At 35.5% G+C, this 21,343-nt stretch overlaps 1 protein-coding gene across 2 annotated transcripts; it reads left to right on the top strand.

Annotated features, from left to right (window-relative positions):
• The first annotated feature begins 1,175 nt into the window (after positions 1 to 1,175).
• On the top strand, positions 1,176 to 20,685 carry LOC117931995 (asparagine--tRNA ligase, chloroplastic/mitochondrial). Of its 2 annotated transcripts, XM_034853058.1 has the most exons (16): positions 1,176 to 1,665; positions 2,029 to 2,097; positions 2,965 to 3,075; positions 3,942 to 4,046; positions 7,069 to 7,206; positions 9,981 to 10,061; positions 10,531 to 10,608; positions 10,729 to 10,797; positions 10,981 to 11,055; positions 11,178 to 11,261; positions 11,458 to 11,544; positions 15,880 to 15,975; positions 16,073 to 16,147; positions 18,264 to 18,390; positions 20,328 to 20,445; positions 20,565 to 20,685. In XM_034853058.1, the coding sequence occupies exons 1-15, from the start codon at positions 1,222 to 1,224 to the stop codon at positions 20,441 to 20,443; spliced, it is 1,755 nt and encodes a 584-aa protein (XP_034708949.1). In that variant the 5' UTR covers positions 1,176 to 1,221; the 3' UTR covers positions 20,444 to 20,445; positions 20,565 to 20,685. The 2 variants fall into 2 exon arrangements, with proteins under 2 accessions (XP_034708949.1, XP_034708946.1); XM_034853055.1 differs by having other exon boundaries at positions 20,328 to 20,685.
• Positions 20,686 to 21,343: the final 658 nt, after the last annotated feature.

Raw genomic sequence — 21,343 nt, 5'->3', positions numbered from 1 at the left:
ACGAATTCACTTTAACTACATTGGTTGATATTAATAAGTTACTTTTAGTTGAATAAAAAAAAAGAAATATTTTGATTTTTTGTATTCAACCAAAAAAATAAACACCACCTAAATTCATGATAAGAAAGTTTTCAAATGATCTCTCAAAACATAAGTTTCCTTTAATAAATAGTACGGGTTATGAGATAACACTCTTATAATATTTGCATTGGGGATATTGAATTTAAAAATATATTTATTATTGTTGCTCAGTGTAAGATTTTCAAGGGATGGACTTTTTTGGGGCTATGGTATTAAAAATCGAGCATTGTTAAATTCAAATTCAAAGTTTGAAGTATATTTGATACAAAAGGCTAAAATAGTACCTTTTAATCTTTTATTATTAGCAAATGCTAAAATAAAAATATTAAATTTTAGTATATTGCTATAATAAACACAACTAACTACCATTCACACATAAAATAATACAACCAAAAACAATGTTAAATTTATATTTTAACAATAATAATAAAAAATAGAAATGCTATATTTTGAGATTAACATGTCATGATAAAAATATCTCAAATTTTAATAGAATATGGTGATTTTTTTCAAATAACCAAAATGGGGTTAGATGTAAAAAAAAAAAACATTATAAAGTAGTATGTCTTGACCATGAATATAACGGTTTGTTCTTAATTATATAAATATTGTTTGATTTAAACTTAATGCGGATTTTGAAATACATCTATATCGATAAGAAGAACCATACTCATATAACCGATGAACCTTCTCCCTTATTTAATACTGGACATCACAATCATTTTTATGAGATTGCTAACTCAAATAATTACGAAATCAAATAAATCTTACACTTAAAGGTCAAAGATTAGCTTTGATATATTTTTTAACGATTTGTTCTTAATTATGTAGATATTATACACTCTAAACCCAATGAGTCTTCTCGGGTCATATTAAAAGTTATTTTATAAACCATTATATATATTTTTTGAAATAATATTATTTTAGTGCAAAAGTCGTGTAGCTTACTATTTTTCTTTTTCATTTTATTAATAAGTATAAATATTTTTTTGAAAAAGGCAGCCTGCAAATTGCTTACAAATTTTAGGGTATGGTAAATCAGAAAAGTCGAAGGGCGTTATTACAATTAAGATAAAAACATACTCAGCCATTAGCAGTGGCCACAATCGACGCAACAGTGGAGGGAGCCCCAAGAAGAAAATGGCTGCTGCTCTAGCCCCGGTCGTTTCTCTCCGGTTCAAACCCCAATCCGCCGTCCGGTTACTCTCTGCATACACCAAAACAAACCCTAGAAACTTCCCCACAACCTCCCAAACCCGAACGGTCACACTCCACTTCCCACAACTTTATCAGCCACTTACTCCGCCGTTCATTTTTTTCGGCGTCGGTGCGGCCAGACCTCGACGGCGATGCTTCTGCACTGCCATATCCGGAGCTCTCTCTTCCGGCGAGGCCATTGAGAAGCCGAAGCCGGAGTTTTTTAGTGCCGAAACTGGCGAAAAGGTTGGCGAATTTCGGAAGCGGTTGAGGGTTGTTGATATAAAGGGAGGCCCTGACGAGGGTCTGGATCGGCTAGGGCAAACGTTGGCAGTGAAGGGCTGGGTTCGAACTCTCCGAGTGCAGAGCAGCGTCATATTCATCGAGGTTTCATTGATTGACTTTTACCGCGATTGGTTGCTGGGAAACGGAAGAAATGAAAATAAAAAAAAAGAAAGGAGCTTGTATTCTAGAGATACATAGAACAACTAAATAAAGTAACTATATACGGTTTGCGGTTTAAACAGTCAAATGTCTTTCAGATGGAACTTTTTCTCTGCAACCCAATGGATAATTATTGAATTGCAATATAAGAAATTGGGGTGGAATAATTTTTATTTGTCCATTGTATTGGTCTGTGAATTTGATCTGGAAAATGATATTTGATTTTGTTTCTGCATTAATATGGAATGAAATGTTGTTTTATGGTCTGGCAATCACTTAAATCAATCTTATATTGTGAATATATAGGTTAATGATGGTTCATGCCTTTCGAACATGCAATGCGTGATGAACTCAGATGCAGATGGTTATGACCAGGTACCATTCAAGAATGAATATATATTTTTTTGGGGTGTTGAGTCAAATCCGAGTCACTACAGTTTCTGTCTTAATTTGTTAGCAAATTTACAATGGTTTTGACTGCTGATGTTGCAGGCAGACTTTTATACTGCACATGTACATTTGCATATTTTCTAAATTGTCAATTAATGATAATAATTTCAGTTTTTATTTTTATTCTTATTTTTTATTTCCGTTTGTAAAAATCTATTTATGATATATCTGAATGATATATCCTCCACTAACATACTCTCCACAGTTTCTGTAATAAATCGAAACATGACTGCAACTGATGCTAACCATTTCCAATTTTTTGGCATCCTCATGTTTGTTGATACAAAGCCCAATCTAAGAAAAATATTGCTGTGAAGTGAAAATGCATGCAAGGCATTTCACTCCTTGAAAGGCAAATTGTAAGGCTGCAAAGAACTGAGGTGTCCATGAGCAGCTGAGTTGGCTCATTTGAGCTATTTTGAAGTTTGTTTTCTTGGGCAAGTCGAAATTGAACTCTTTTTTTTTTGATAGGTAAAATCGAACTTTAATACAAACTTGATAGATAAATGAGCAGCTCAAGTATGGAACACAGCTAGGTTGAAAGATAAATGTCTCTATCATATAAGTGATATGAACTTTAATTATAAGCTTGATAGATGAATAAGTAGAACTTCAATTAGAAGCTTGATAGGTAAATGTGTCTATTATATATCTCTAGAAGTTTCTTCAGTAACATGCAAACAGATTCTTGAAATAAATTTGTATACTATGTTGTTATCCTGATATCTTACAGCTGTCACGGTATTTAAATTGCCAATACTTCTCTTCCTAAGTCTTGTAGCTTGTTAATAGGTGGAATCGGGCTCAATCACAACTGGTGCATCGGTATCAATACAAGGGACTTTAGTGGCTAGTCAAGGATCAAAGCAGAAAGTGGAATTAAAGGTTCTGAAAATTGTAACTGTAAGTAACTCTTTGGCATCCTTGTTACCCTTATTTTATATGTACAGTAGATTTGCAAGTGTTCCTGATGAACCAGCAGGGAGCATTTCTTACAAATTTCTGAAAGTTTTGTTAGAGATCTAACAGGGACTCTTTGTACAAATGGGAATGATATGTTTTTTATATTTCCACAAGAAGCTCTCTGATGCCCACAATTGTGAGATAGCCCTTGAGTCTTGAGAATCATGAATGGGGCCACCAAAAAAGGTCCTTTGGGATATGGTAGATATGACACTGGCTACAGAAGTCAGAGGAAGAAAGTGGTTGGACAACTGCATCCACAGGGGTGTTAGTTTTGTTCCTCGGTGATTCACCAGGGAGGTTGTGGGTGCTCTGTCGTGTTTCACGCTTTATCAGATACTTCAATCACTCTTTTCTTTAAGCAAACTGCTTTTTGCTTTTGCTCATTATCTGGTGGTTTCACAATTTAATGAATCATCTTCACCCAAAATCGCTCTTCCTGATCTAGGTTGAGTTCTCTGCAGTAGACTAGCATTGTATGATTAACAGATAGATGCATTAACCAGATGATACTCGAGTATGTTACTATGTCCCATCCACCTTCACCGAGGTGAAGAGAATTGGTTAAAATTTGTACTTGAGAGTAATAACAATACCAGGGATGAGTCCTTTGCCCTTATTCCTTAATAAATAAGGTTGAAATCTAAAAATAGGTAAGGAAGTGTCGATCATTTAGGACATGAATGTTTTTGTTTCGTGTATTCTTTTTTATGTGAGTCCCCATATGGATAATCTGTAAATCATGTCAACATGTTCTCTGCTTTTCATGCAAATTTTTAGTTACTACATATTTGTTCTTTTTATAGGTTGGTAAAAGTGATCCTTCTTTTCCTATTCAAAAGAAAAGGGTTAGCAGAGAATTTTTGAGAACTAAGGCCCATCTTCGTCCTAGAACAAACACATTTGGTGCGGTATGGTTTTGCTTCTTTTACTTGAATTTGCCATGGCTTTTATTTCATATCAATTACTATAATTTTGTGTCAAAAGGTGATTCCATTTTTTGGCCTTGTTTTAATTATATGATTGGAATGTCCTTTTCTTTTAGTGGTTTTATATCTGCTTATCTTATTGGGAATTTTTTTCTTATTTTGTAATTTTGATCATATGTCATCTATGATTTGTTAGGATGTTTCATAATATACTCAGTCAAACAGGGAAAAACAAAATGAACAAAATTTTCCACATTCAGTTGTTATCTCACGGATGAATCCTGATTCAAGAGGTTCAATTTATTTTGCATTGAAAGTGTGAAGAAATCTTAGAAGATTGTTTTAGCTTCATGGATGAACCTTGTGTAAGGCTATGAGCAAGGGGTAGATTTTGAATTTTCTGTCCCAAACAAGATAACTAGCTAAGCAGAAATACAGTTAGAAACACCTAAAGCAACGTTACATCTTCAAGTAGTCATCATCTTCAATTATTAAGAACAATGCAAGATTTGTTCTCTATCATTCCCACAAACTTTGGCAATTAATTATTCTTTCATTTTCTATGCAAGGATGCTATTGAGGGTTCTCCCAACATCAGCAATTGTAATTACAGGAGATTGGATTTGTCCTCCAAAGAAAACTTGTTCTTAAGAAAAACTGGTTCTTCCTTGGGGTTTCATTTGTACAAAATGTCCTTGTTATGCAAACAATTCTCTCATTATAAGAGCTTATGGAAATCTTATATATTTGGGCCTTTGCTAGTTTTCTGGAATCTGAATTGTATATATGGCATTAAAAAATAACCTTTTTTTTTTTCGGCAAATGAGTAAACATATTAAAAGCATCTAATAGGAGGTGCACCAATGTACACACAATGTATACAAAGGATGCCTAAACTAGGCGAGAAGGGGATATAGCCCAAACTAGGTGAGAAGGGAATAAACAAAAAAACCTTCACCTTTCTCAATGCTCAACTAATCTACAAAACCTGTCAAATTCATTGAGTGGCCCACTATTTACACCCTAGCCCAATTCACAAAAGAATACGTAAAGCTGGATTGGATGGCTTGGTCAACTGTTTAATATCATTAAAAGCCTTTTTATTCCTTTGTTTCCAAAGAGTCCAAAACAAGCACAAGGGTATAGCCCTCTGGCCTGTTTTCCATTTCTTTCCCATGAAAGAGTCATACCAACCCAAAATTTTCCTTCTAAATGTAGAATGCATGACACTAACCACTCCAAAAAGAGAAACAATCAGATATGTTTATGGCATTCGAAAAGAGCCTTTCATTGCTTCTATTGCGGCTACATGGTTTTAGATGGCACTCTATGCTCAGAGGTGTCTTAATATGTTTATGGTTCAGATAACATAGCCTTTACTAACATTCATGTTCCAGGAGTAGTAGTTAGCATGTATGACAAGTATTCCAAATAGGTGGAATCCTAGCACCATTTTTGGACTTTTTTCATTGATTCTAGAAAGTTTCTTTCAAATGCTGTTATGTAATTTCTCTTACATCTTCAGCTCTTTTGAGCTGAATGGAACTTGTTATGATACCTCAGTTATGTTCTTTCATGATACAAAGATAGAGCATTTAAAGCATCGAGTGATTCTACAATACAGTAAGAACAGTTTATTTGAACAGGCTTGGTGCACAAATGCACTCCATTTTGCAAAAAATTTGCATGGCATGCTTTTGATTTTATCATAGAAGCAAATTGGAGAATCAGTCACTTCCATGATTTTATTTTTATTTTTAATTTATTTTTTCTGTTTGGGAAGTAAATTCCATTTCCTTACCTAAAAGTGGAGGGAGTTCCAATCACTTAATCCACTTTGCAAATAACATGTATGATGGATTAATGGAGTTTTACTTGGTATTGGAAGACTTTATGACTTGTATGCTACCTTTAACACTGGAATTGGATGCATATAGTATGGTTGTGCTTTGGCCTTTATGCGATGATGAGCACTGATCAAAATGGAGCAATAACCGTTCAAGGTAATGCTTTATGAAGCTGAATCTTCAATAACCAAGAAGCAGCATGTTATAAATGAGTGTGGTCATGATGAGGATGTTCAGAAAGATGGCTGTAAGGAATAGACATTAAGAAAGATAAAAAAGAAGAAGATATGAACTGTTTGAAAAATGTACTAAGTCCGATATGTGATGAAATGTGGTAGGTCAATTTAGATGGTTCAGAAATGGTCAAGTTTGATTGATGATGCTGGAGGGTGAGTTGAAGGCTCTAAAATGGGAAAGAAAGGACGATATGTATTTGGTGAAGAACTTGAGAAAACTCATCTTATGGTTTGATCACCAACATGCTTTTAACCAGACTGAAATTGTGAAGCAGGAAGATTGTTCTTGTCCCATAAATGCGGGGAATTAAGCACTGAAAATAGTAGTAAAAAATGGTTTGTTTCCTTTGAAAGGTGGTTAATGGCTGTTTTGGAAGTGGCTTTTGGTGGATAATTAAATTGCCCCCACAATAGTTGCTTTTAGATGGCACTCAAGTTTCCAAGATCTTAACCATTTTCTATATTACAATTCTAATGATAATTTACTTGACATTTTATGAATTTTCCCTTTAGTATTAATTTCTTATTTTTTTTTCTTGGACTGCTTTATGATTTTGTGTTTTCAGAGCTCTGTAGCACTTGCAATTCACTAGCCATTCTAATAAAGATTTCATCTTTATGAAAACCCTTGTGTTATGCTGATGGTTTTGATCACCATTATGAAAAAACAAGTCTATTTTATTTCAGACTTGATTTTTATTTGTGCTACTCAACTCCTAGTTGGCATGCATTTAATGTTGGAAGTCTGAGACATTCTATGTCCACTCCATCACTCCATGTTTGCCTATGATGTTCTCCAAACACTTCATGCTTAACAAATCAATTTGGTTAAAGCTTTTATATGAGAATATTTTTATTTCATGATTTATCCTCTTTTAGGGCAAAAATTTTGATCCTTTTAATGTTGCAACCTGGTTTTAGGTTGCAAGAGTGAGAAATGCTCTTGCCTATGCCACTCACAAGTTTTTCCAAGAAAATGGATTTGTTTGGATCTCAAGTCCTATTATTACAGCTTCAGATTGTGAAGGAGCAGGTGAACAGTTCTGCGTGACTACTTTGGTATGCTCTATGTCATGGATTAGTTTGTTCTTATTTCAATGGATAATTTTCAATTTACATGTTATTTTTGCTGCAGAATATATTTTTGTTTCTAATTGAAGCATGAATTAAAGAAATATTATGTTGACATATGGGTTTCTCGAATGTAACAGAGTTTGAATTTTGATCTTAGAAGTCTCCAAGTGACTGTTGAGGGAATTCATTTTGTTCCATATTGTCCTCCTAAAAAGATGCTCTTCCCCAATATTCTTTAACCTTCCTAGCACCTCTTAGTGCACATCATGTGTATGGCATTTGCTTTTCCCAGTACACACTCATTTTTTATTTCTTGACTCTTATTACTGACTAATTAACATCATTCATGATAAGTAGAGTTCCTTTAATTACAAGTTTAAATTGATATTGGGGTAAAATTGAGGAAGAGTTTCTCTTGAAAAAAATTATTAAAGAAAAGTAGGGAATACTTTAAATTATCTTTTTGCAATTATGAAGATTAATGAGAATCCAAGATTCAATTCTTTTATAATCTAGCCAAAAGCGAAATTATTCCAGTTGGAGAAGTGGAGGATATTCTTGAGTTGGCAGCTGAGTTAGGGTGCAGGGTGGGGTCTTTGCCCTCTCAGTATTTGGGCCTTCTCCTAGGGGTTCCAGCTAGGGCCTCTTCTATGTGGGATGGAGTGGAAGAGAGGGTCAGGAGGAGACTTGCGCTGTGGAAAAGACAGTACATCTCCAAAGGGGGGAGGATCACTCTCATAAAAAGTACCTTGGCTAGCATGCCAATTTACCAAATGTCTATTTTCCGAATGCCGAAGTCTGTTGCTAAGAGAGTGGAGAAAACCCAAAGAGATTTCCTATGGGGGGGAGGAAACTTGGAGGGAAAAGTCCACTTGGTTAAATGGGATGTGGTCTGTACAGAAAAACACAAGGGAGGGCTAGGAATAAGGAGAATAGCCACTTTGAATAGAGCCCTGCTGGGCAAGTGGATTTGGCGGTTTGCTTGTGAAAAGGATAATCTTTGGAAACAAGTGATCATTTCGAAATATGGGCAAGAGGTTTATGGTTGGAGGTCAAAGAGGGCTATTGGGGCGGTTGGAGTAGGGGTCTGGAAGGAGATTATGAAAGAAGCGGATTGGTGCTGGGAAAACTTGGCTTTTATAGTTGGGAAGGGCTCCAAAATCAAATTTTGGAAAGATAGTTGGTGCACTGACACTCCGTTGTCCCAATGTTTCAATCATCTTTTTGTCCTTGCTGTGAATAGAGATGCTACGATTGAGGAGATGTGGGATCAGGATTCGGGTCAAGGAGATTGGAATCTTGTCTTTGTGAGGGACTTCAATGATTGAGAGTTGGATATGGTTGGGGAGCTGCTTCATACTTTGAGGGGTCATAGGCCCTCCATGGAGGATGATTCAGTTATGTGGAGACAGGGAAGAAAGGGTTTGTTCAGAGTCAAAGAAGCGTACAGGCTGCTAGACAAGCCTAATGCCACAATATTTCCCGCAAGGAGAATATGGGTGGATAGGGTGCCAACTAAAGTATGTTTTTTTGCTTGGGAGGCTACGTGAGGGAAGGTGCTTACTCTGGATAGACTACAGATAAGAGGGGTGCAACTCCCAAACTGTTGTTTTTTGTGTGGTTGTGCAGAAGAGAATGTAAATCATATTCTTTTACACTGTATAGTGACTAGAGCCCTATGGGACATTATTTTTGGGTTGATAGATGTTAAGTGGGTCCTCCCAGAAACTGTAAAGGAGACTCTTATCTCTTGAAGGGGCTCATTCGTAGGGAAGAAAAGGAAACAGATTTGGAAATCCATTCCGTTATGTATTTTTTGGACGGTTTGGAAGGAGAGGAATAGGTTAGCCTTTAGGGGGGTGAGTTGAATATTCAGAAACTAAAGAATTCTTTTGTCTGTAATTTGTGGAATTGGGCCAAAGTGTATTTAGGTGAGGAGTCTTTCTCCCTTATAGGTTTTTTGGAGTGGATAGCTTCCACTTAAGGGGAGGTAGTTCTTTTTGGTCCTTTTTCTCTTTTTGAGGCTTTTGCCGTTTTGTATACTCCCTGTATGCTCTGTGGCGATTAGCCTTTTTTAATGCATATCCTATTTACTTATCAAAAAAAAAAAAAAAAATTCTTTTATAATGACTACATTGGATAATATGTATTGATCAAGTTATGCATTCTGATTGCCACATGTTTTGAGCTACATATGTTTCTATCCAAGCATCAGGTACAAAAGAAGTTGAATGTTCATGCTGCCACCTAACAACACTAGTGTATCTTGTGGGAGTTTTTCCTGGATGAGATCTTTTATCTCACTTTTTTCTTCCTTTTCTTTTTCCTCTTATTTAATATACTCCATTTTTCTTATTCACTAAGTCTTTATTTCTTATTACAAAGTTGTCTTCTTTTTTTTTTCCTTTGCCTTGAAAACTAAGAGTGTGACTCCATAGGAACTGCACCAGATCTTAGATTAGAAACAAATACATTTGTTATTTAGATTTGGTATGATTTTGTATGTATTATGCAAGCAAATCAATATTTTCTGTGGTCACTTGACCAAGATGTTGAGAGGGGATTGAAGTTGCCCTCCTTTTTCTTTTATATACTGGAGCTCTTGGGTGATATTGCTTCACTGGTTGCATGTTTTATTTTGCTAGTCAGTGTCTTCTTACAGCAATTCCATATCAGTAGCTTCTATTGCATCCTGTTATATATCTCTTTATGCTTTGATAAGGTTTTATTTTTATTTATTTTCTTTTTTTGTTTAACAGATCCCTAGCTCCCGAGAAGCTACTGATTCTACAGTGGAAGCCATTCCTAAAGCTAAAGATGGTTTAATTGATTGGTCACAAGTGAGTCAAATTCATATTCAATTTTGTGTTACAGCCAAATTTCATATTTTTACTATGGTACTGCTGATATGGTAAATAGCAGATCTAGGTGCCTGGTTTTTGGAACTTGTGTATGTTGAGGACTGATATGAAAGAACTTGGTTACTGAAACCAATTGTCATGCTCTAAGCAATAATTATTTTCATAGTTCATCCTTTCACACAAGTGACCATAAGTAAGGAATGTGGGAGACTTCTCATGTGATTTTTAAGATTAGAGCATAGCTGCCATCATGAAAGGATATGGTCATCCTCTATGATCACAAATGAAAGTCTTTCTCAGTTTTAGATTTAGCTTAGCATATTCATTATTTTGGAAAGGTTTTTTTTTTTTTTTTTTTGATAAATATTATTTTGGAAAGGTTAATACCAAGTATCTGATTTTGTTAATGGCATTGGTGTAACCTTCATTTCCTCTTATCATGTTTTAGGACTTCTTCGGTAAACCAGCATTCTTGACTGTCTCAGGCCAACTCAACGCTGAAACATATGCCACTGCTCTTTCTGATGTATATCTTTTCTTGTCTTGATGTTAGTTTCAAATTGTTATTGTTGCCTCTATACTATGATTTTTGTTTAATCATTACTGTCAAATTCCATAATAACAGAAATTTTCATTTTTTCTCCAGGTGTATACATTTGGTCCCACATTTCGAGCAGAAAATTCTAACACTTCTAGACATTTAGCTGAATTTTGGGTATCTAGCCTTTTTTTTTTCCTCCTTATTTAACTTGAATTTTCCAAATTAAAAAAAGAAAAGAAAAGAAACAACCAGAGTTACTAGACATGTCAACTTCTTTTTTCTCTTTCCCAAGATAATTGTATCCTGGTTCATGAATTATCAAACACAACACTGTTGATTTTTGTTTCTTGGTTTAAGATGATTGAACCAGAACTTGCATTTGCTGATCTGAATGATGACATGGCTTGTGCAACTGCCTATCTCCAGTATGTAGTATGTTACTTTTCACATCCATTGTGAATTTAGCACCCTTCATATAGAACACTAAATTTTTTGAGTGTATCTCCATGTTAATGCTTGATTCTTTGAGTAATATGCAGTTTTATTTATGTTAGGTAACATACATCCTTGAAAACTGCAAGGAGGACATGGAATTTTTCAACACTTGGATTGAGAAAGGCATTATCAATCGATTAAGTGTATGAGCTTCCAGCATAACTTATCCTCTTAAAACTTTGTGTTATACCATTGACCAGGTTACTCTGTTTCATGACTAGGTCTTCCATCTGAAGCTTCTTTATAGATCTTGTGTTGCAATACTAGTTTTCGTGTGTGCCCTGATATTTGGATTTTTTCTTTTTCTTTTTTCTTTTTTAATTAAATTCTGATCAACAGGATGTGGCTGAGAAAAATTTTGTGCAGTTGACTTATACTGATGCGGTTGAACTTCTTCTAAGAGCAAATAAGAAATTTGAATTCCCGGTACCTTCTACTTTTTCTTCCTTTGCAAGGTTTTCCAATCGGCATTTCTTTATGTTTGTCTCTAATCATTTGATCTTCAAACTTGAAATTCATGCCTTCTATGCATTTAAAGTATCAATTTTGATTATAATACATGTTTTGTTGAAGTTTGCAATTGCTAGAGTGCATGATATACATTGTGAGCCAAATCCTATAAGCTTAAGTTTTTAGGAAAATTGGTAGTTCGACATGATATTACAACCTTGTTTGGTAGGAAATCATATGTTCAAACCTTACTACATATTTATTTCCTCAATTTATTAAGCCCAAAGAGGCTACTTTATTTCCTAAATTTATTAAGTCCATGTGTAAGCCCAAAGGAGGTTACGAGGGCACTATAGTGCATGATGTACATTGTGCGCCCAAATCCTACAATTTTAAGCTTTTAGAAAAATTGGTAGTTCAACGATAATGATGAACCTTATCTTTTGATGGCTTGTCTCCTGGGGATTTTTTTATTTTTCTAATTTAGTAGGATGTGTAGATTCTAACCTATTTCCCTATTCCATATGTTGATGGGCCAAATTTAAACATTTTTTGTTAAACTATAACAGAATTAATTAGTTCTTCAAATCTTGGATTGAGTATTGATTGTTAATTTATTTATGATACATCTTATTATTTGACGCCAGGTGTCAAATAGTTGATTTTTCACTTGGTTATGTTTGGGTTCTCTGCCAGAAGAGCCTCCAGGGAATTAATGTGAGAAAGATAACAGAGATTAGTTTGGACTTTTAAAAATGACATTTGGTGAACATCATTTCATGCAAAGATGACTAAGTGTGGTGCTCCATGTATACTTCTTGTGTTTTGGGTTGTGCCTCCTTCTTTGCTTGACTAGTTTCAAGTAGGGAAAATGGGTTTGACATTTGTTTTTGTTTTGGAAGATTATTGGAAGCTTTTAATCATGCCTTTTTCACTGCTTGCCTCTGCTTGATGACATTTTCCTAAAGATCTCAGTATGTCATGATCAATTGCTATTTCAGAACTAAGAATTGATTACTCATCTAGCTTTCATGCAGTTCTTTGAGATAATGAATTAGATGATTGTTTATCTCTTTTTTTGGGACCACACTCATATTCATACTTAATGTGGGTGGAAAGCTAGGAAAATAGTTCTTTTTTGATAGGCAAACAAGAATATTTAAAAGATGCCAATCCATGAGTGGGGGGTGTACCCTAAGTACAGGGGAGGTATACAAAGGATGCCAAAACCAAAACATAAACACCTCAAAGGAGCACACAAAACACCCTCTCGCTAACACTCAACTAATCAATAAAATCTAACAAGGAAACATGACCATCTTGAATATGTTGGCAAGCTCAATTGAAAAAAGTACAAATAAGAGAGTCCTTTAGTGCTTGATTTGAGCGTTGAATTCCATCAAAGTATCTTTAATTCCTCTCTTACGAAAAAAATCCAAAACAAGCAAAGAGGGGTTGTCCTCCAACTCTTTTCTCTATTTTTGCTGACCAAACTCCCATGCTATCCCTTTAGCAAATCCTTCACAGAAAAAAGGGAGGACCCAAAAAACGTCAAAGAGAGAAAACAACAAATGCCAAAAAGCCATTGTCTTTCCACAATGGATTAGCATGTGATTAGCTGATTTTTCTGAACTCATATAGAAGCAACAATAGAGGTATAATAAGGTATTATGTTGTAGAATTGAGGGTATCCAAATATTGTTGTTTCAATTAGATGTATGTTGAGGACTCTTGCCCTATTCCACTCTTCACAATTTGGCTTTAATTAGTGTCTTTTGGACTTTCTCTCACATTTAGAAGAGGCCATTCCTTAATTTATAGAATGAAAGTAAATATTTGTTGTGGGGTTCAATTGAGGAAGTTAATTCTGTTCTTTTTCTTTTTGTGGTTTTTCTTTTCCAAAGTAAAACCTTTTTTTTTTTATAGGCAAATACAGAAATATATTAGAAAAGGGCACCTTGAGGCTGACCCAAAAGCATACAGGGGGTATACAAGAGGCACCTTAAGGCACAAACAAAAGAAGAGAAGATACAAAACCATCCCTTAACTAGCGCCTAGCCAATAAAAAAAACTAAGTAAAGGAAGAGGACCTTCATTTACAACCGACTTAGTCCACAACCAAAGATTACAAACAAAAGAATTTTTCAACCCATGAATCGAAAATCCTCATTATCAAAGGCAATCCTATTTCTTTCCTTCCAAACTGCCCAAAAAAGACACAAAGGGGCTGCCTTCCACACCTTTCTACGCTTCTTGCCCAAGTTAAAGCCACGCCATCCAATAAGGGTATCTCTAACCGAAAAAGGGAGGACCCAAGTAACTCCAAAAAGGGCAAACAATAACTCCCATAAAACTCTTGCCCTGGTGCAATGCATAAGAATATGATCAATTGACTCTTCTTCCTCACAGCAAAGGAAACATCTATTAGCAAGAATTTGGCCCCTCTTTTTAAGCTGATCCAGAGTAAGCACCTTACCCCAAGAAGCCTCCCAAGCAAAAAAGCTCACTTTGGTAGGCACACAAGGGCTCCAGATCATACTATAAGGGAATTGATCAATTCTTCTTGAAGCTAGATCATTATAAAGGGATTTAACTGAGAAAATCCCATTCAAAGTCTCTTTCCACAGCATTCTATCTTCCAAAAGAGGAATAAGCCTTCTTCCCCGGATTGTCAAAAGTAATCTCTCCACCTCCTCCACCTCCCAATCGTTGAAGGGCCTAGAGAATCTAGGACTCCAAACCCTTTCCTCTCCCGAAGGATTCCAAAACTCCACTACCCAAGCCTCTTTAGAGGAAGCAAAAGCATACAAGGAGGGAAAAGAATTGCAGAGGGCGAGGTTCCCACACCAATTATCTTTCCAAAATTTCACCCTTCTACCATTCCCCACAGAAAAAACGACTTTGTTTTGCATAAGGGCACCTTCCTTCCTTATTTCCTTCCAAAAGCCTACTCCATAACTCTCCCTAACTTCTCTAGTAAGCCAACCCCCTTCTTTCTCCCCGAACTTCCTACTAATGACATGCCTCCAAAGATTCTCCCTTTCATTCGCAAAGCTCCAGCTCCGGTTCCACTTACATAAAAAGGCCCTATTGAGAGTAGATAGACGTTTAACTCCCAAGCCACCCTCCCTTTTGTCCAAACAAATGGTATCCCAATTAACTAGGTGAGGCTTTCTCTCCAAAGCTCCCCCTCCCCACAAGAAATCCCTTTGAATTTTTTCCAACCTTAAACTAACCACTCTTGGCATTCGAAGTAAAGACATCAAGTATATGGGCATACTTGACAATGTACTACGAATTAGAGTGATTCTCCCTCCTTTGGATATAAATTGCCTTTTCCACAAGGCAAACCTTTTCCGAAATCTCTCTTCCACCCCATCCCAAACGGCCACAGACTTGTGGTTCGCCCCCAAAGGGATCCCCAAATAAGAAGAAGGCAGCCTTCCCACTTTGCATCTAGCCTCGAGAGCCAAAACCTCCAAATTCTCCACTCTTCCAACCGGCAAAATTTCGCTTTTGTCCAAATTGATTCTCAAACCTGATATGACTTCAAACCACATCAACAACCAGCTTAAGTAAACCATCTGATCTTCGGAAGCTTCACAAAACACTAAGGTATCGTCAGTGAACAACAAAGCCTTATATATCAACCATTCCACTTTCTCACACTATTACAGTTGTTTTCTTTCTATGTTTTTCAACCATATTCATCGGCTTTGCATGATCACATGATTCTATCAACTTCTAGATTTTTCCAAACAAAATTTTTGTCCAGATGAGCAAGTAGAGACGAGCAAATTGACATGACGCCATTGCTTTTTGGTTCTGGAATATCCTACTAAGGGACATGCCTGCAAGAGACTCACTTTCCTATAATTAACAACCTATTCCAAATATAACTAATCCATTCATCAACATTTGATGGACTAGACTTGAGATGTGAACTGTTTGAACCATTCTTTTACATTAGTTATCCCTCCTTTATTTGTGCTTATAAGTTATCATGTTGTAAATGCAATTCTCCCAATTTGGGCAACCTTGTCCTGCTGCCAAACTGGTTTTTTTTTTTTTGGGAATTCTTGTTTTCTTTCTTTTTGTTCCCTCGCTTTTCTATGTTTTGAAGTTCTGGTATTTGCTATTCTAGTTCTTCTGGAATTATAATTTTTCTTGACTTCTAGCGATGCTTGGAACTACCACAGAAATAACTTTTAAGTAAATGAAATTTGCATCTTTTTTAATAAATATGTGAGAAAAGAAAAAGAAATGTGCAAAAATATTTTGTGTGTATTGATGAGATAAAACATTTTATAGGTGAAGTGGGGATGCGATTTGCAAAGTGAGCATGAGCGCTACATAACTGAAGTGGCCTTTGGTGGATGCCCTGTGATAATTAGAGACTATCCTAAGGCATGTGTCCTAACCACTGGAAAAGCAACACTTATTTTGAGGTGGTATTATCATGCTTGGAAATACTATTAAAATTCTCTCAATGGGAACCTTTCAGGATATTAAGGCTTTTTATATGCGGCGAAATGATGATGGGAAGACTGTTGCAGCCATGGATATGTTGGTTCCACGGGTAATTTCTGGATTTTCCATTCGCTTCTATTGTTTGATGTTTGATTCCTGCAGTGATTTACTTTATCATCATGTGCATATACTCTCTGTCCATCTTTCACAATAATGAATTGACACAATATCACACACATATATAAATACATACATATGAATGGAATGTATACGTCTCCATCTCTCCACTCAGGGGCGGAGCTAGAAATAGGATTCTGGCGGGGGGCAAATGTGAGCCAAAAAGTGACATTTGACTTACTGGTTGGTTTGTTTCTCTCTTTAAAACTGAAGTCATAGGATCATAACCTCATATTGCAGGGTAGTTTTTTTTATTTTTCAGGGGGGCATGTGCCCCCTCTGAGCCCTACGTAAATCTGCCAGTGTCTCCACCTTCTTGCCTAGAGTTTTATTTTTAATGAAGGAGGTTACTTGACTACTCCAACTCATGTTAATACTGCACACATTAATCTGCAGTTGGACTTTTGTGACTTCTAGTCCTATTGTTTTTTCTTTTTGTTTCATAAATCACGTGAGGTTGTTTTTGCCATGAAAAGAATACAATAATAGATGAGTTCTAAGAAACATTAGTACTCATGAAAATAAAAGATATCCAATATAGATGAGTACTAAGAAATGCTAGTTCTCATGAAATAAAAGATATTCAATTTTGTTGATCTGAAATTGGAATGCAAACAAATTGTTTTTTGATTAAAACTAGGGAAGAAACTTTGTGAGTAGGTTACTTCAGAAGATGCTTTCATACTCCCTTTGCAGTCATTCAAGGCATAATATTTTTACTATGAGCCACTATCATTCAAGCACATTTATATAGTTCTAATTATTTAAATATATAGTTACAATTATAAAATATATGAAATTATGAGGATATCTTTTATATTTTGTTTTTCCCTTTACGAAGATTTTATTTTCATTTTATGTAGTTTGAAAAGATGAATGGTGGGAAATTCATTAGAAATCTGTTTGACATTCAAGTTCCAATTATAAGCAGCCAAGAGTTAGTTGCTAAAGTTGGGAAATTAAAGTTGAAAGAAAAACCAGGAACATCAGATTCTTTATCAAATCGGGGGCCCTAGATATAGGCCAGATTTGTTGCAGATAATCAGATGGTGGGGAAAACATGTGGGGATGAGTTAGCATCAATAAGTCCTCACTGAAATGCGTTGCTAACCAAAAAGGCAAAGCCCTTTTATGTCTGAATTAAGCTAGGAAATCCTAAACAACTAAAAACTTGATAATAAACAAATTTGAACAGAGAGAGGAATCTACAGGGTTTTAGCCTTTCAAAGTACCTCCTTTAACTTGAAAAATGAGAAAATATGTGGCACTGGACTATACATTAAGACGTAATTTCCTAATTATTGAATCCAAGTCAATGACAAGACAATTTTAGGGTTGGTTGATGGCTAGTGGCATGGGATCTATCATTCTAAAGGGCAGATGATCTAATGGGTTGTGTATACTTTCATCCCTTTTTGGGCCCACTGGATGAAGTGCGCATGTTTTAGGATTCTAGCAAGAGTATAAGTTGGGATCTCATCTCTCAAGTTTCATTCATGTTTTTTAATTTTTCTCTCAAATTTAAAACTGGCATTAATTCATTTCTATGTTATTATGGACAGTTTTGGCCATTAGTCAGGTTGTCATCTTTGGACAGTATTGTTGGGAAAACATCTGATGGTCATTACTCCAAACTGGAACTCATCCATTTCAGACACTATTTTTTATAAATTGAGTTGGGAGATATCTGAACACTTAATTCTTTACTGTGAGTTTTATTAGAAATATGCAGAGTAATTCCTGGTGCTGTTTTCTATTTGATATTTCTGAGGATTATGGTTTCGCTAATCACATGTCCCAGATCTGTTATCTTATTTTTCTAAGAGATTTTGATTCTGTTACTTTTCTAACATACCAAAGGTTTGGAAAGGAAATTTCACATAATTGTGACTATACCCATCTTTCCATTAGTTTGCTTTTCTGCCTATATCTACTAAGTCCTGCACCTTAGTGTATATGTGACTCAACAATACATTACATGAACTGTTTGGATGTTTCTGTTTTGTGGTTTCAATTAGCTTCTTCTTTAAAGCCCTTTTGTTTGTTAGGTTGGTGAGCTTATTGGTGGAAGCCAAAGAGAAGAACGACTTGAATATCTGGAAGAGCGTTTAGATGACTTAAATCTCAATAAGGACTCCTACTGGTGGTATCTTGATCTGCGTCGGTATGGTTCAGGTCAGGGATCTTTCTTCTCCTAATTTAATTCTGTCTTTTAAGTTGGTGAAAATGCTGCATTTTCCCATTTACAAGTTCTATGATGTGCATGCTTTTCTCCATTTGTGTTTAGGGTACGTGAAACAAATCTAGGGAACTTTCCTACCCATCCCCACCCCATTTCACCTGAACCACCATATCATGCACATTCATTAAGTTGAAATATAGTAGTTTTATTTTATGCTTTGTAACTGGACAGTTTCAAAACCTATTATAAGTCTCTTACCTCTCAACAATTCTGCGCAATAGTCCAATTCTTGCACACATGAACTGTATTTGGTTATGATTTTAGTGCATGACCATAAAAAGACTTGCAAGATATTGCCACTTTCAGAACCTATCAAGAGTCTCTTATCTCTAAACAAGCCTGCTCAATAGTCCAATTCTTGCACACATGGACTATATTTGGTCATGATTTTAGTGCATGACCATGAAAAGACTTGCAAGATGTTGCCCCTTCCCTGCAAATGAAACGAGCAACTTGTTAGAAGATAAACGAATGAAAAAGGAACAAGTACCCACATGCCTGTTTCACATGTTAACAAAAAAAGAAAAAGCAAAAGGGAAAAAGGAAAAGTTTGACATGCTATGTACTAACATCGATGAAATAGATTCCCTGGAGTTTGCTACTTCCCCATGAGTTTCATGGCCATTTTTCTTTTGACTGTTGATGATGACAGTGACTCAATCTATATTTAAGCAGTACATGCAATGATGAAAGCATTAAAAAAAGTTGAAAATCCTTCCACCATGAATTTGATTCACATGGAGTCACGATGTGGTTGCTTAAAAGAAACCAAGAAAGGGTGGAGGGAAATTCTAATGGAGCTGAGATCTTGGCCCTCCTGGAAAGCCATGGGAAGGCTTCGCTCTTGGCTGTTGAGCCAAACTTTGTTTGAGGGAGATTATTTCATGATTATTAAATGGGCCCCAAGCCCACCATTGGTTGTGGCAGTACCCTCATTTCATAGGGCTATTCTGGATCTTCCTGTCTCAATGGGGCTGGATATAAACAGGTGCCTAGATCAGCAAATAGGGAAGTAGAATCCTCATCTAAAAGAGGAGCTTCTTTTGCAGTTCATGACAGTTAATTTTTACCCTCATGGATTTTCGCTTCGTTTTTCCTTATTTCCTTAGCTTTTTTTATTTCCTTTCATTTTTTAAAGAAATCTTGTCCTTCCTTGTAGCCCTCCTTTTTCTCATAAAAAAGTTAATGGGTCTATTTGGTAAATTTTTTGTAATTTTTTTTTTAAAAACAGTTCTCAATTTTTTTTAGAAATAAAATTTTGTTTGAGGACTCAAACATGGAAAAAAGTATTCTCAACTTATTCTTCATGAAGGTACTGTTTGTTTATAAATAACGTAAAAGTTCCTAAAGTATTCTTCATATTTTCAATTGTTTCTTATAACATCTACAAAAAACATTGGAAAACACCTCAAATTTGTTTTTAAAATCAACCTGTTTAGAACAAATTTTTAAAAACCTGTTTTCAAAAAAAAAAAAAAAATTATCAAATGTGGTTTTTAAGTTAGAAAACTATTTTTCATGTGTTGCTGCAATGACCTACAGCATTTAAAGGAATTTCTGTGATGTTCTCTTCTCTGTTTACCTACTAAACCCTTCCTTATTTTTCCGTCTTTCTTATGAGGCATTGGGTACACCACACACATCCTAGAATTTTTAATAGTGCTATGCAATGCCCACATAGAAGTGGGGGTCAAAGGAAATGAGAGAACTACTACTATTCTCTCTTCCCCTCTCTTTCACACTTTGTTTTTACATGCTAAAATAAATGTGTACACTTGTGAGGTTTTTCATTAACTGCTGTTTAGAGTTGTTCTTATTGCAGATATTCACTAAAATGCGAATTTTGATTCCTTGTTTGAATGTTTGCCAGTTCCTCATGCGGGCTTTGGATTGGGCTTTGAAAGGCTTGTGCAATTTGCAACTGGAATAGATAATATAAGAGATGCTATACCATTCCCTCGGACGCCTGGTTCTGCTGAATTTTGATGGTAAAATAGTGTCTTTTGCCTCTTTGAGTTATTGTTAAAAATTACCGACAAATTCATTTTTGGGCCCAACTGGGCTTGCATTTCGTCATTTTTTTACTTCAATTTTCTGTGTCTTGCAGTCTTAGAACTGTGGACGGAGATTGTTGCTTTATTTAAGCTGTACCATTCCTAACTTATTGACAGATGACATTTATGTAAAGAGTTGCAAAATAATAATAATAAAAAAATTTAAATAGTGTATATTGTATATTTCATACTTGCTACTTCCTAACTCCTGCTGCTGTATACAGAACAACTTGATGTCCTAAACACGGTGGAGTTACAATCTTCCTGTGGAGTTAATCTTTCCTTCTCTGATTTGTGCTTCTGAATCCTGATGTAGAGATGAGTCTGTTCGACTATATGTTAAAACATTCCTTAAACAAATTTAGTAATATCACATGGCTTTTATGATTAACATATTAACAAAAGACTGGCTAATCAGTCAGTTTATCTGTAATGCAAGACAAAAAAAAAAATAAAAATGGTTGATGTATCCACTTAGGAGAAAGCTATGAAGAAGAGGTGTCTGATTCTCGTAGAAAAAAATTTTAAGATGTTGCCTAATCTTCATTCACCCCCTTGGCCATCCGTAACAAGTAACAACCACCCTGCAAATGCAGGCTTTAATGCATTGCTTAATTCTGGCCAACCATTGCTCCATTAAGGCGAGTAGATGAAACTATAACCCATGCCAACCAACATAAAATTGATCAGATTGCATGAGAGCATATATGACCGAATATGCTTTATCCCTTGATGCATTGTTCAAAACTACCAGGTGTACGTAGGCTTTGCTAACAGAGATTGCAGTTGGGAACAGTATTACTAGTTTCATTTATTTGTTTCACTGAAGCAA

This window comes from Vitis riparia, chromosome 2 (assembly GCF_004353265.1).
Source record: "Vitis riparia cultivar Riparia Gloire de Montpellier isolate 1030 chromosome 2, EGFV_Vit.rip_1.0, whole genome shotgun sequence".
Taxonomy (NCBI): domain Eukaryota; kingdom Viridiplantae; phylum Streptophyta; class Magnoliopsida; order Vitales; family Vitaceae; genus Vitis; species Vitis riparia.
This window is presented reverse-complemented; position numbering and strand designations above follow the sequence as displayed.